This window comes from Contarinia nasturtii, unplaced genomic scaffold (genome assembly GCF_009176525.2).
Source record: "Contarinia nasturtii isolate CC-2019 unplaced genomic scaffold, AAFC_CNas_1.1 Cnas_scaffold_5242, whole genome shotgun sequence".
In the NCBI taxonomy this organism is placed as follows: Eukaryota; Metazoa; Arthropoda; class Insecta; order Diptera; family Cecidomyiidae; genus Contarinia; species Contarinia nasturtii.
This window is the reverse complement of record NW_022202519.1, coordinates 1-13,486: the sequence shown is the minus strand read 5'-3', so window position 1 is coordinate 13,486 and position 13,486 is coordinate 1. Positions and strand designations below refer to the sequence as shown.

General features: G+C 35.0%; 3 protein-coding genes across 4 annotated transcripts; 2 read left to right on the top strand and 1 right to left on the bottom strand.

Annotated features, from left to right (window-relative positions):
- The first annotated feature begins 1,046 nt into the window (after positions 1–1,046).
- LOC116351328 (facilitated trehalose transporter Tret1-like) lies at positions 1,047–3,862 on the top strand. Its single transcript, XM_031783418.1, has 9 exons — positions 1,047–1,159; positions 1,550–1,703; positions 1,765–1,990; positions 2,075–2,091; positions 2,158–2,297; positions 2,366–2,855; positions 3,037–3,232; positions 3,320–3,460; positions 3,618–3,862. The coding sequence occupies exons 1-9, from the start codon at positions 1,061–1,063 to the stop codon at positions 3,730–3,732; spliced, it is 1,578 nt and encodes a 525-aa protein (XP_031639278.1). The 5' UTR covers positions 1,047–1,060; the 3' UTR covers positions 3,733–3,862.
- A 12-nt stretch (positions 3,863–3,874) lies between these two features.
- LOC116351327 lies at positions 3,875–5,358 on the bottom strand. Its single transcript, XM_031783417.1, has 5 exons — positions 5,107–5,358; positions 4,812–4,994; positions 4,605–4,749; positions 4,371–4,483; positions 3,875–4,273 (listed from the first exon to the last, which is right to left on the bottom strand). Exons 1-5 carry the CDS (start codon positions 5,318–5,320, stop codon positions 4,062–4,064), a joined length of 867 nt encoding a protein of 288 aa, XP_031639277.1. The 5' UTR covers positions 5,321–5,358; the 3' UTR covers positions 3,875–4,061.
- Positions 5,359–7,475: 2,117 nt separating this feature from the next.
- LOC116351326 (facilitated trehalose transporter Tret1-like) lies at positions 7,476–11,317 on the top strand. 2 transcript variants are annotated; one of them, XM_031783416.1, is made up of 9 exons: positions 7,476–7,528; positions 8,800–8,909; positions 8,995–9,148; positions 9,468–9,693; positions 9,761–9,917; positions 10,027–10,516; positions 10,585–10,780; positions 10,859–10,999; positions 11,086–11,317. In XM_031783416.1, the coding sequence occupies exons 2-9, from the start codon at positions 8,811–8,813 to the stop codon at positions 11,198–11,200; spliced, it is 1,578 nt and encodes a 525-aa protein (XP_031639276.1). In that variant the 5' UTR covers positions 7,476–7,528; positions 8,800–8,810; the 3' UTR covers positions 11,201–11,317. The 2 variants fall into 2 exon arrangements, with proteins under 2 accessions (XP_031639276.1, XP_031639275.1); XM_031783415.1 differs by lacking the exon at positions 7,476–7,528 and adding an exon at positions 7,574–7,787.
- Positions 11,318–13,486: the final 2,169 nt, after the last annotated feature.

Here is a 13,486-nt window from a genome sequence, read left to right as displayed (position 1 = left end):
CAATCGAGTGAGAATAATATGTGAGCATCGTTTTGTTATAAAATTCAGTTATTGAATACCTATTGGATATTTAATTGAATTTCAAATGTTGGCCGGTTAAAAAATTGAAACTGTGATTGAAAACCTCAGATTGGAAAATAAATTCTTGTGAAATAATCTATATAGGTTTTTGAAAATCGTTATTAAACGAATCATCATCGAAAGCAAAGAATTGAAGCCGATTAACACAGTACAACCTACCAACAGTGGAATCTCCTAATAGTGAAAGTTAACTATAGCCAATTGGCTTCGTGCAAAGCATGACGATAAGGCAAAATTGCTTGCCAGCGCCACCAAATGACTCCATATGATTCTATATAGTTCTGCGGTTGCCAGCGGTACTAATCTCTAATAGAGCGTTGCCGAGCTGTCATTATCGTCGTGCTTTGGCTTCGTGCCATTTCAATATTCCGTGGTGTTTGAGACCTCATTCCCAGTTTTCCTTAAAAAGTTGAGAAAAGATAAAATGTTTGCCATTATTTCTTCAGTACTTTCATTTATGAATTTTGCACAGTTACAAAGTAAAATCCATTTCGTTAAAAATAAGTAGGTTACACCGCAATCCAATTAACATAACCCAGAACTTCAATTCAAATTCATAAAAACTTGAGATTGGTTTAATTACTTTGCATTTAAATCGGTTGCTATCACTTTATCTATTGATTCTTTCAACGATTCAACAAATTACATGTACTAAAGAGTTACGGATTTTAATTGCTCTGATAAATTTTATGATTTCAAATAAGCATTCTGATGTTTTGCGTTAGTTCTCATTCGAGACATGGTTTGTATAAAACGTAAGAATCTTTGTCAATTTTATTCAGTCATTGTCGCACTGTCCAAAAGGCGATAGCAGATACTAAAAGTGATTATTCAGTTTTCATTTCAACATTGGCTTCAAAATCTCAATATTTAAAATTTTGTGGAAAGTTGATTTATGAGATTTTCGCATTGAAGTTCAATTTATTTCGAATAAAGTTTCGAAAAATCAATTTCGTTTTAGTAGTGCCAATATTAAGCGATGACGTTTAATCTGTTGGATATTTTTTCGTGTGGTTTATTTTTCGATTTTGGAAATGCTCCGTCCAAAGTTAGCGCATTTCGTCGAATTTTACCGCAGGTACGTTCTAATTGTTTTATTATTTTGTGCGGGCACTTTGAATTTTCTTCAAGAAGTATCGGCCACAGAGCAGTTAGGTGCGGACATTTTTCTTGCAAATGTCGCTCTTTCTTACTGAAAACAATACACTTGAAAAGCTATATGGATTAGGTGCGAGCAGTGGCCGAACCTCTGTGGTACCAATAACAGATCGGTCATCATCCGGAAATTATGAAAAAAAAAGTGTTTGAAATCTTTTTCTTTATGCAATGCCATTGTTTTTTTTAATCAATTCCTTCGGTTTCCTGCTCTTTCGGACAGAGATTGTGTTTTATTTAATTTTATTTGTATGACGGATGCTTTCAATTCTTCTGAATGTCTATTCTTAATGCTTTTCGTTTACATTTACAGTTTTTATGCGGATTCGCCCATTTTCTAATCAATTGGAACATGGGAATGGTGTTGGCAATAGCATCCATTGTAGTGCCATCAGTAATTGGCATAAGCAAACACTTGAATCCAGATGAAATACTTCACATGACATGGGACGAAGCATCTTGGCTCGGTAAACTGACAATTCATAGAACAAGTCATCATCATTTTAAACACATTTTCTCACATTTCAGCGAGTATCATCTATATCGTGCAGCCGATAGGAAATTTTGCGTCTGGTTTCATTGCCGAGTCTTTGGGTAGAAAAGGTGCCATTATGACTGTAAATGTGATTCCGGCAATTGCATGGATTATGTTGCCAAATGCAAATACACAGTTCATGATTTACATCGGATTCTCTTTGCTTGGAATTTGGAATGGACTTATCAGTGCGGCACATATATATTCATCGGAAATAAGGTGAAATCAATTCAATTTCAAATAAAAAACCATTTTCAATTGTTTTTTTGTTTGTATTTGTGTTAAACAACCGCGTACGCACAGTGAACCAAGTGTCCGGGGTAATTAAGACGACATGTAAGTACGTTGACACTCCATCAAAATACATATTCAAATTCCCAATACAGGTGTACTGAATGCATTCAGTGGTATCGCGGCCACTGCTGGTATATTGATGATCTTTTTGCTTGGTTCGTTTCTATCGTGGCGTCAAGTGTCTTATGCTTGTGCAATTATACCCATTTTCAATGTGTTGGTGGCTATTTTTGTAAATATACCATTTTGATTTTTACTTTCATTTGAACATTTTCAATTTCTGTACAATTTCCTACACAGATTCCAGATTCGCCCATTTTTCTGGTTTCAAATAATCGCACTGAAAAAGCACAAAAGTCATTGCAAGTGCTACGAGGATGGGTGGCAAAAGAGAATGTCTTATCGGAGCTTGAGCAATTGAAAAATATCAGTGAAATGTCGTCGTCGTGTGGAAATTGTGAGAAATCAGGCAACAAATGTGATCATCCACCGCCGAACCTGTTGAACAAATTGAAAGACAACTGCCGAAGGAGAACATTGAAACCACTATTAATTGTAACAATTTTATTTCTGTTGATGCAGTTCTCGGGAATGTTTGCAATGAGACCGTTTTTGTTGCCGATCTTGAATGCGCACGGCATTTTTCTTGACGCAAGTTTCACAACGATTATTCTCGGTGTTATCGGGATTATGGCTAATATTTTTATTGTATTCACAATTCGAACGTTTGGAAAACGGAAAATTTATCTGTTTTCAATGATCGGGAACGCCATTAGCTGCTTTGGATTGAGTGAGACATTTTTGTGATTTTTTTCATTTTTTTTTTCTTTTCTCGACTCGTTAAAAATCACCCATCCCTATTTAGGACTTCCTCACACCAAGAATCTTCACATACCCGTTCCTTCAAATGATAATAATTACCAGCTTTCTAAAAAATCGCCAAATTACCAATATAAACTTCTTAATTACAGGCATATACGGATGGATCCTATTTCCGGCCGGCTGGACATCGGTTGGCATGACTTCATCCAGTTTGAAATTAATCCAAGAGACCGTTGGTACCTACAATTACTTTGCACTGGCCATGTTTTTGTTGATGCAATTTTGCATTTCGGTTGGTGTTTCGTCGATACCTTTTATTATTATGTGTGAAGTTTTCCCGTTCAAGTAAGCATTCCATCAATTTTCAAACCCCAAATAAGTTCCTTTAGTGTGTGAGAGAAATGTAAATTTTCAAAAAAAAAAAAATCTTAGGTCGCGAGCATTTTGCTGTTCATTGGCCATGGTTGAAAGTCAATTTTTCGCATTTGTCGCAACAAAAACGTATTATGATTTCGAAAGATTGCTTACGCTACCGGGAGTCATTGGTTTCTATGGTGTCATTGCTGTTTTTGGGTGGGTTTTCAAATTCATTTTATAAAGATCCGTTTTATTTCATATTTTAAGAGAGCACTTGTTTGTTCTACAAATGGAGATTGAGACATGTACAATGTGATTTCCATTTTTTATCTCGTCAAATGTTGTGTTGAATGTAATTTTTCTTAATTTCCAGATTCATTGCGATGGCACTCGTGCTACCTGAAACGGAGCATTGTTCTCTGGAAGAAATCGAACTACATTTCTCGGACAACAAACGCGGCATATGTGACATAAAAATCAAAAAGTGACCATTTGGCTCCTTATGTTACTGTAACCAGCTGTAAGTTCATATAAGAAGTGTTCAGTTTTCTATTAGGTTTGCCACGGCTTAAAAATTCATGCAAAAAAAACTGAAAAATTAAAGAAGTCATTGTTCCACACGACCGTGTTTTCTTTATTTTGTTTACACAAAATATTTATTGAGTTTGTTTGGGAGGTAGCAATTGTTTTGAAACTGGATCAATAACAATAAGATCCATTCAGTGTGAATTCATGTATTTTTCATGCTGTTTGTTACGATTGAAATCAGAAAAAATGCAAAAAGTAGAATAAAATATGGATGCGATGATACTGCCATTCAAAGACTCATGTCGTCAATGTCCATGTCATCGCTGTCTCGATCCATATCGTTTGTTTTGGACACCTTTGAACCCGTCGATGCAATGCCAATTGTTGTTCCTTGGACAATATTCATGTTCTTCGGTAGTGATTGTTGTTTATTTGGATGCGTTGCCATTTGGTTAGGTATGGGGCGTTGAATGCTACCGACACCGACATTCGATGACAGTGCTTTAGAAAATGAGTAGAAATTTATTAAAATCTCTGTTCCTCTTGATGTTGGCTAGCTATTTTAGATCAAAACTTGACTTGCGGAAAAGTTATTTACCTTTGTTATTCATGATTGACACCGAACCAATGCGATTGACACCGGATTGTACCATTGATGGCGATGGATTCGTGAACATTCCACAATCTCGCACACAATCTCGTTCCATGAATCTGAATGTTTTTGAAATTGTAATGTTAAACTGTTTAGTGTATGCAATACTCGATTGCAAGTCTCAACTCATATTCAATATCACCATTTTTCAAGCAAAAATATTCTTCGAAGCAAACTTACACTGATTGAGTTCGTCCGCGCTTGGCTGGTTGAGACCATTGACATTGATCGTTGTTCATGCTCATATTTCGGCTGATGTTTTGTTGCATTAGCGGCGGTTGTTTACGCGAGTCTGTACGCACCGGTGCTATGTCTGGAGCCCAATCTTAACGACAGAAACTAGTTTGGATGAAAATAATTTTTGAATCGAAAATAGAACGTGCAAACCTTTGTTCAATTGTGCAGGTAGCTCCTCTGGTTCCGGACTTCGAATCCAAACATCATTTACTTTTAGGAAAGCCAATGCTTTAATCATGTGTGGCTTGACCTCGGCACCAATCATAATCTGGCCATTGTAAAACAAGTCGATCACTTGCTTCAACACAAAACTCGATATGTCGGACAATGGAACTATTGATATAAGAAAGACAATCAACATTTACCAATTTTTTCATCAAATTTTTTTTTTGTTCGCGATGAAAATTGAGTCTTTTTACAGAAAAAGTATAAAAAATGTACTCACCGCATGCTTTGCCCTTGGGTTTGAATTCACGAAGGTAGTCCTTCAGGTAAATCGAAAACATGCTCACAACGTATTTGTGCGCCGAAACGACTTTTTGATCCGATGCAATCAAATCGATATCGAATTGAGGACCTTTAACATAAATTTCGGCCAAGTACTTGTTGCTGATGTCATTTGGCAAGCGATGTCGAAACTTTACCACCAAACAATTCATGTTGCACGATTGACAATGTAGAGCAATAGGATGTAACTTAAAATTATGGATCGGCTTTGCCAAAGTGACTCCGGTGACTGTTTCTCTTTCAATGGCCACAACTCAAGTGACTCTTTGATGTATCACATGTGAAGTTTCTAAGTTGTATTATAAACCGCCTGATACCGAAGCTGTCAAAACAGTGTGTCTTCCGACATACACTCGCATACACATGTCCCAAGCATTTCTCGTGTCTATGTGTAAATTGCGCTTGTATGCATTTTCGAATGAAGTAAACAGATGCATTCCTTCCTGAATCAATGTGCGAAACTGTCAATTTGTATCTTTATTCTCTTACTTTATTATCTTTTTTGTTTGAAGGCAAAAAAAAAAAACAATTCATGATTTTCAAGAATTCTTGGCTTGGAGCAATATGCGATACGGATTCAGTATCAAGCGATCGATTCACAATCAGCTTTGTTTTTATCTCTGTTTAAACAGCGCGCTGAATGTAAATATTTGCAAATATACACAGCAAAAATTGGCTACATTGAATAGAAATTTGTCTAAATGAGAAGATGTCTTAATGAACAAAACAAACACCAACAAGAAAGCAAGCATAAGTATTGAGTCACCGCATGAAAGTGTGCTTAGTCATCGAAATTGATCGTTGAATGTACATTTGTCATTCAACATTGTTGAATATTTGCATCCTTATACTTCTACATGCTTCCTATGTGGCTCTTTCTCTAGGGGAAAATGACTACTTATAAGTTCGACGAAACCTATAGAATTGTACGAAAAACTTACAAAAACTTAGACGAACTTATGAAATCGCACGTCACTTATGAGAATTTATAGGAACTTACGCTTTGTCCATATACATTAACACACTGCTGTAAGTTCGATATGCGTCAACATGCCGAAACAGTCGCACATGTAGTAGTCAAATGACACAACGCTGGTCAACTTTTTTAATTACATCTCACGCTGCAAATAATTTGTACAAAAAAGTAGAACGTATTTTAAAATAAAAATTACCAATCCAATTAGTAAATTGGATATCATCCTTAAAAGAACTGATTTTGATATTGAAGCATCGCTCTCAACACTCATACTTATTACTGATTATTCACTATCAAAACCGACTCTTTCAAAAATGACGTTTAATTAGACGAATTTATATTTCTTGGTATTTTTTCACCGAAAACCTGCTCGAATTATTTATACAAATTATTTTTTATCTGATTCAACATGACTAACATTTATTACCATTTACAACATTCTGCGATTTTCAATTGACGTTGAAAAACTTACTAGTAATCTATAGGAACTTACGTAAAACTTGGACGAACTTACAAAAATGTATATAGAACTCAAGAGAACTTACGCGAACTTGTGAAACTTACAGATACTTATGAACTTACAATGAGTCATTTTCCCCTAGCTCTTTATTATATGTGAAAACACACACACCAAATAGAAAGTTGAAATTCGATGTGTCAAACTTCAGACTTTTCATTCGAAATTCGAAATCAAACAAATCACCTAGCAAATCACTAGCTTTTCATGATTTCGTTAAATTTAATTGTTTTAATTCGAATTTATGATTTTTCATTTTCAAATATTTTTTTTTAAATAGAGGCTATATAGGTTTGAGGCAAACATGATTATTTCAAAATTCCAATGATTTACTCATTCTGTCACTTAATTTCGGGTTAGAATGTAATTTCGTACACTACAATTTGATTCGTTGGCAATTAAAGTGAAGAAATGAATTTATAGATCTGTTATAAGCACCGCGAGGGTAGCTTCTCTTGTAAGTGCTGCTCTTTCATTCAGGTGCGGTACTTGATAAAATTGTATGGAATAAGTGTGAGTAATAGTGATAGATCGCATGTCTATGGTGCCAATAAAATAGCTCTGTGAATTTCTGCATGTTATCGTAAATATTTTCTTCATTAAAAATTCCTCAGACTCGATTACGAACAATCAAACTGCGATAATTTCCGAGTTTCTTTAAATTATGCATTTCATAAAGCATTCAAAAAGCTCATGGTTTTTAGCGCCTAATTTTAGACTATGTCCGAAGTCAAAATCATTTGAATTGCTTTTGCGTTGAAGTGTGTACTTCAGTAGTTTAATGGTGACATTGCATGAGGCACACATTACCCATTGAAAAAGAGTACATAAAGAACTGGTAACAATAAATAACAACACTTTGAAATGGTATGCGTTAATTCGCTTATTCAAAACATCATTTCTGTTTTGTCTCTCGCACAAAACAGTTGACTGCTTTTTTTGCTGTCCATACGGTTTTATTTATTCATACAAAAAATTACCGTGTGTAAATTGCCTCACATCATTTTGCATTTAAGAATTGTGTATTAAGTAACGAAGATAACTTCAATTACGCGATCTTTAAACTATTCTATACTGGAAATCAAGTGAACGTTTATTTGTGTACCAATTTATAGTAATATTTACGGTAATTGTGCCGGAAATTTGATGAAGTCGAGTACATTGTGAATTCAAACTGAATTTGTGAAATAGTTTTTTTTTTCTATAAAACGCTAATGAAGCAGAGAAATAATAGACTTTTGACACAAAAATAATTGTCAAACAATGATTTATTGTTGAAAGTTTTCAATTTGATAGCTTATTCTTTGAAATAGAAATTGAGTTTAAAGTGAATGAAGGCCATTAATCATTGAATGATCTGCTGGTATTAGAAAACAAATTCAAAAAATCGTTCAAAGTAGAGAATTTGACAGAAACGCCGCTTAAGTTGCAATGACCTTGAAGCAGCTACGTGTGTGACATGAATGTTTATTAAAATTCGGCCTTTAAACTGGTTTTTGTACAGAGAATTCACATTTTGATTTCAACTGTATAAAGCACTGAATTCTCTGACATTTAGAAGTGATCACTTCAATTCGATATCTTATCATTTCTAATTATTTGATATTATCAAAATGCTACCGAGATGCAGTTAACGTAGAAAATGAAGAAATTAGTTAGATAGTTGATAATAAATAAGTCAATATTTGCCGAAGGGCATGTGCAATTTGGACAGATACTTATAACACCATTCTTCTTCATTTCCTTCCCCTCGCTATACTTTTATATTGTAGTAAGCCTGTTTTACACAGATGGCGTTTTTCTGTAAGATAATTGACGTCACAATACAATCATATTGACTGCGCTCATCTCTCGATATTTGCACAAATTGCAGCTTGAAATAGATAAAAACCAGTTTGCAGAATGTGAAATTCGTTTGAGTTTTATTCATTGAAATTTATGAATGGGCACGTGTGTTTCGGCTTTAAAAGCAACTATATAACAACTGCTGTATGTGAACACCGTCACGGTTTTGATTTCAAAGCAACACATCCGGCGGTGAAATAATTTCTGAAACGTGCTTTTTGATGAAATCGTGCCTTTCTCACGCGATTTATGAGTTTTAATAAGATCAATTTCATTTTTTTTTTTTTTTTCAGAATTCGGTAAGATGCTAATAAAACCGTTGAATCTGTTTTCGGGTGGCTTTGGCTTTGATTTTTCCAAGGGACCCGACAAAGTCAGCACATTTCGCCGAATTTTGCCACAGGTATTGAAGATTTTACTTTCCCCGCTATTGTTTTAATATAAACAAAAAATTGGACTCTGTTCACAAATGCCTTTTTCATTTATAGTTTTTGTCGTGTCTTTCGCAATATATAAACGGATGTAATATGGGTCTAGTGCTGGCGATCTCATCCATTGTCGTACCGTCGATAATTGGGAGAAGTACTGAATTGAATCCAGATGAAACATTGCATATGACACCTGAAAAAGCTAGCTGGCTCGGTATGATGAACATTTTTCCAAATTGAACTGAACATTTTTGAAAAATTGAACTGTTTGGTTTGAAATGGTCGGAACCGCCTTCCGCCGAATTTACGTCTTTAGCGACTTACTGAAAAGAGCAGACTCTTTTAAGAAGTTTGAGATTGTCGCAAGATCTCAAGCTTCACTTCTCAACTATCTCTTCTCGGAAGGTCCCCGGAGACATAAATTGGAATGTGCGGTTTTGGCCCTTGCGACTTTTTTCTCAGCGAATCAATCTGTTGATTCACTTTCGTTTTACTTTTTTGCCATTATGAATAATTGTTGAACAAAATTGCAGCGAGTCTGATGTTTATTATTCAACCCATTGGATGTATATTGTCGCCATTCTTTGCGGATTCGTTGGGCAGAAAATGGGCAACATTTTTGACAAGTTTTGTGCCAGCGTTTGCATGGATTTTACTTCCGAACGTTCAATCTGAATTCATGATTTACGTCGGTTTTTTATCGCTGGGCATTTGGAATGGATTGACCAGTTCACTGTCTATATATCTAAATGAAATATGGTAAATTCTTAAAAGCGATAAAATTGACTAAAGACAAGTGAATACAAAGTAATTCGATTATTTGTAGTGAAGCAAGTATAAGAGGCGTTATGTGCGCAATGGCGGGAATAGCCGCAACCACTGGAATTTTTATGGTATTTTTACTAGGGAGTTTCCTTTCATGGCGACAGGTGTCTTATATTTGTGCAATTGTACCCATTCTCAATATATTGCTGACCATGTTGGTAAGTGTGAGAAATGGCATTTTTAAAAGGTTTTTTTCATTAATTAGGAGTCACACTTTCTCAAATCCTCTCTTCATTAATCTTTTAAAAACGTCTCTCTTTTCTACATATCCCCGAGTCGCCGATTTTTCTCGTATCAAATCATCGAACGGACCAGGCTGAAAAATCATTGCAAGTACTACGCGGATGGGTATCAAGTAAAACGATCACCCCCGAACTTGATCAATTGAAACGCGCAAGTGAATTGTCCGCATCATGTGTGAATTGCGAAAAATCGGGTCAAAAATGTAACCATCCGCCACCAACACTGTTTGATAAATTGAAAGATATTACCAGAAAACGGACGTTGAAACCATTTTCCATTATTTCAATTCTGTTCCTTTTGATGCAATTTTCTGGAATGTTTGCAATGCGACCGTACATTGTGCCCATCCTAAATGCACATGGCATTGCTTTTTCGGCCAATTTTATCACGGTCATGCTAGGAGTTTTGGGAATTTTGGCGAATATTTGCATCGCACTTACAGTTCGAACGATTGGAAAACGAAGAATTTACCTTTATTCAATGGTCGGGAATTTTGTTAGCTGCTTTGGACTAAGTATGAATCAGACCTTTTAATCCTGATCGCTTAAAAAAGGGAATATTCAAATTTTAAATCAATTTCAGGCATTTACGGATGGGTATTCTTTCCTCGTGGCTGGACATCGGTCGGGACGAATGATAGTGACTTGGAATCGATACGAGAGTCAGTCGGGGTCTATAATTATTTTGCATTGGCCATGTTTTTGATTATGCAATTTTGCATTTCTATTGGGGTCTCATCAATTCCATACTTTTTACAAGGCGAAATTTTTCCATTCAAGTGAGTGAAATGTCATGTTTTGAGAGAAGGAAATTATTTTTTACAAAATTTTGTCATTTTCAACCATTTTTATATCAGATCACGGACATTCTGCTGCAGCTTAACTGGAATGGAAAATCAACTGTTTGCATTTGTCGCGACAAAAACGTTTTACGATTTTGAGAGATGGCTGTCGCTGCCGGGAGTTATTGGCTTTTATGGTGTTATTGCCGTTTTAGGGTATGTCATTTTGGTTTTAACCATCGATATTTTGATCAATTTTCCTTGGAAAACGAATATTTTTTACATTTTTTTGTCGATTTCAGGTTTATTCTGATGATCTTCATGATACCAGAAACTGAGAATCGAACATTAGAAGAAATAGAGCTGCATTTCTCAGACAATAAACGAAGCATTTTTGATATTAACATTAAGAAATGAGCATTTACGTTTTGTGCAGCGTTTTTTCCTTCCAAATATAGCCAAGCATGCTAGTTAAATTAGAAGAGAGATTTTTGTGATTAAAATAGAAATTATTTAGACGATATTTTAAATTTAAAAAAATATATATAATACATAATGTCAATTGAAAAAATTACTCTTTCATTTTCATGAGGTGTCGATGGTGCATTCCAAATGCTTGGTTTCTTCAATTAACTCAAATTAGAAGACAAATCGTGTAAGTCGCTGTAAGTGAACAATAAATTACACTGTTCTCTATTACACCAAAATTTGAATTAAAAAGTTACGACCGTACTCACGTTCGTGCTAACGAAGACCATAAATACTCTTTTTTTTAAACCAAAAAAAGTCGACGTTCAAGGCCATTTTAAACATGTGTATTCAAATATGGAATTTGAAAAATTATTCAAATCGCTTTGACCTCATTTTTATTTGCAAACATTAACAACATGTGTTTAAGCGTTAAATTCTGTAAACAATTATATGAATCTGTGTGCATTGTGTGTTTATTATGATTGAGATACTATCATTGAATTATTAACTCACCCAGCTTGAATGCTGTCTATTTGCTTTTCACATAATCACGTCACTTCGTTCATCACCATGTGGAATAACATTAATTACGCGAGTTGGAGCGATGGCCCGTTCTTTTAATTTCCGAATTCTCCAGCTTAAAGTTCGAACTTCAAACGCAGTGTGGAGTGAAAAATTAGCTTAGTAATGCTCTGAATTACTGAAATGCCAAAAAACTCGAAGCAAACCGGCCACAAATTGCCAGACCGTAACAATCGATTCAATGAGCGAGAGGCATTTCCGATGACACAAACACCACGATAACATATGTAAAATTGAATCTAAAATCGTATTTCGAGGCGATATCAGAAACTTTTTCTGAGAGCCATAAATGTAAGGAGAGAGGGGAGCTCCTCTTCAGTGAGCATCAAAATATTAAAAGTTAAAAAAATAATTCAAATTGATTTGAAATCGAGTTGCTTGGTATAAATTTTCATATTAAACTAATTGAATCAAGTGGATATATGCCATATATGTGTGGCGTATAAATGATCGTGTCGATATTTGCTCTGGACGATGATTAAATTGAATCTGGTTGATATTTATGACTACAAAATAATTGCATTTTTAAAAACACAAAACAACTATTTTAATTGAATTTGAAATGTTCGCTCAATATTTTCATAATTTGGCGCTTTGTCATGACCACTGGTAGCATTCTCTTAACGTAAGCGCCCCCAACGCTTTGCAAACGTAACTCAAACTGACAAGCTACATCATTCAATCTGTGCGAGGGACCAGAAAGAAGGCAGATAGCAAGTGTTGAACACAACATTCTTACACACAATTTAAGATAGAAAATCGAAAAATCTACAAAAACTAAGAACCATCCCGATTGTTTTGGTGTTGAACACCTTTTGGTAGCTCGTAATAAAGAAAATTAAACAAAAATCAAATTGGATTTGTCTTGTTTTTGGAGCAATTTTCTCACTACAAATAAGAAATCGTACGGATTGCATAACCTCAAAAGCAAATATTGGTGTGTCTAGAGACATTTACTCCGACTGCCAGAAAGTAGGTAAGGAAATTTGATTTAATTTGAAAATGATGTGTCTGGATTTCAGTTGGGATCAATATCAAGATTAAATTCCAATTTTATTATTGTCAGATTTGGTAACCATGAATGGGTTCAGTGCAAATGAGTTGCATAGCGACAACAAGCCAAAGGATCACGACAATTCAACAGAAGACAATGGGGTATTGTTGGAACCACATGAAATAAAGCTGGAAGTGACCGTCAAAGAAGAGCCAGAAGTGGAAGGTGACATCGATTTGCTCACGGTACCGACAAGTTCTGCCAACGAATCGACCATCAATTCGAGAAACACCGAATGTACGAGTGGGGTAGATGCTAGGGGCAATTCACTTAAAAATTACCTTTCTATTATTTAATAATTGTTATTGATTCTTTTTCGATTATTGCGATTATTTTCGATTATTTCGATTATTTTCGATTATTTCGATTATTTGTCGATTATACATTAATTCTAATATCCATACTATGACATTGCCAAATGACAATGAAGAAAACAGAATGTATGTAAGATAGAAAGAGAGACTGTGTGTCTGGGCGACTGAGTGAGTGAGAGATTATTGAAAACCATTAGAATGTAAGGCTTGACCACATGTATTTATTACATTATTTTCGCGACAGCAAAAAGATTTGCTGAAAATTGAGATTTGATTGTGGTG

Bases quoted from the DNA above. Each gene is read 5' to 3' on its own strand.
- LOC116351328 (XM_031783418.1), top strand. From the start codon at position 1,061: ATGACGTTTAATCTGTTGGATATTTTTTCGTGTGGTTTATTTTTCGAT. The intron at 2,856-3,036 runs GTGAGACATTTT...TCTTAATTACAG, and splicing joins CATTAGCTGCTTTGGATTGA to GCATATACGGATGGATCCTA. The intron at 3,461-3,617 runs GTGGGTTTTCAA...CTTAATTTCCAG, and splicing joins GGTGTCATTGCTGTTTTTGG to ATTCATTGCGATGGCACTCG.
- LOC116351327 (XM_031783417.1), bottom strand. From the start codon at position 5,320: ATGAATTGTTTGGTGGTAAAGTTTCGACATCGCTTGCCAAATGACATC. The intron at 4,484-4,604 runs GTAAGTTTGCTT...AAAAACATTCAG, and splicing joins CGCGGACGAACTCAATCAGT to ATTCATGGAACGAGATTGTG. The intron at 4,274-4,370 runs GTAAATAACTTT...CATTTTCTAAAG, and splicing joins GTCAATCATGAATAACAAAG to CACTGTCATCGAATGTCGGT.
- LOC116351326 (XM_031783416.1), top strand. From the start codon at position 8,811: ATGCTAATAAAACCGTTGAATCTGTTTTCGGGTGGCTTTGGCTTTGAT. The intron at 8,910-8,994 runs GTATTGAAGATT...TTTCATTTATAG, and splicing joins TTCGCCGAATTTTGCCACAG to TTTTTGTCGTGTCTTTCGCA. The intron at 11,000-11,085 runs GTATGTCATTTT...TGTCGATTTCAG, and splicing joins GGTGTTATTGCCGTTTTAGG to GTTTATTCTGATGATCTTCA.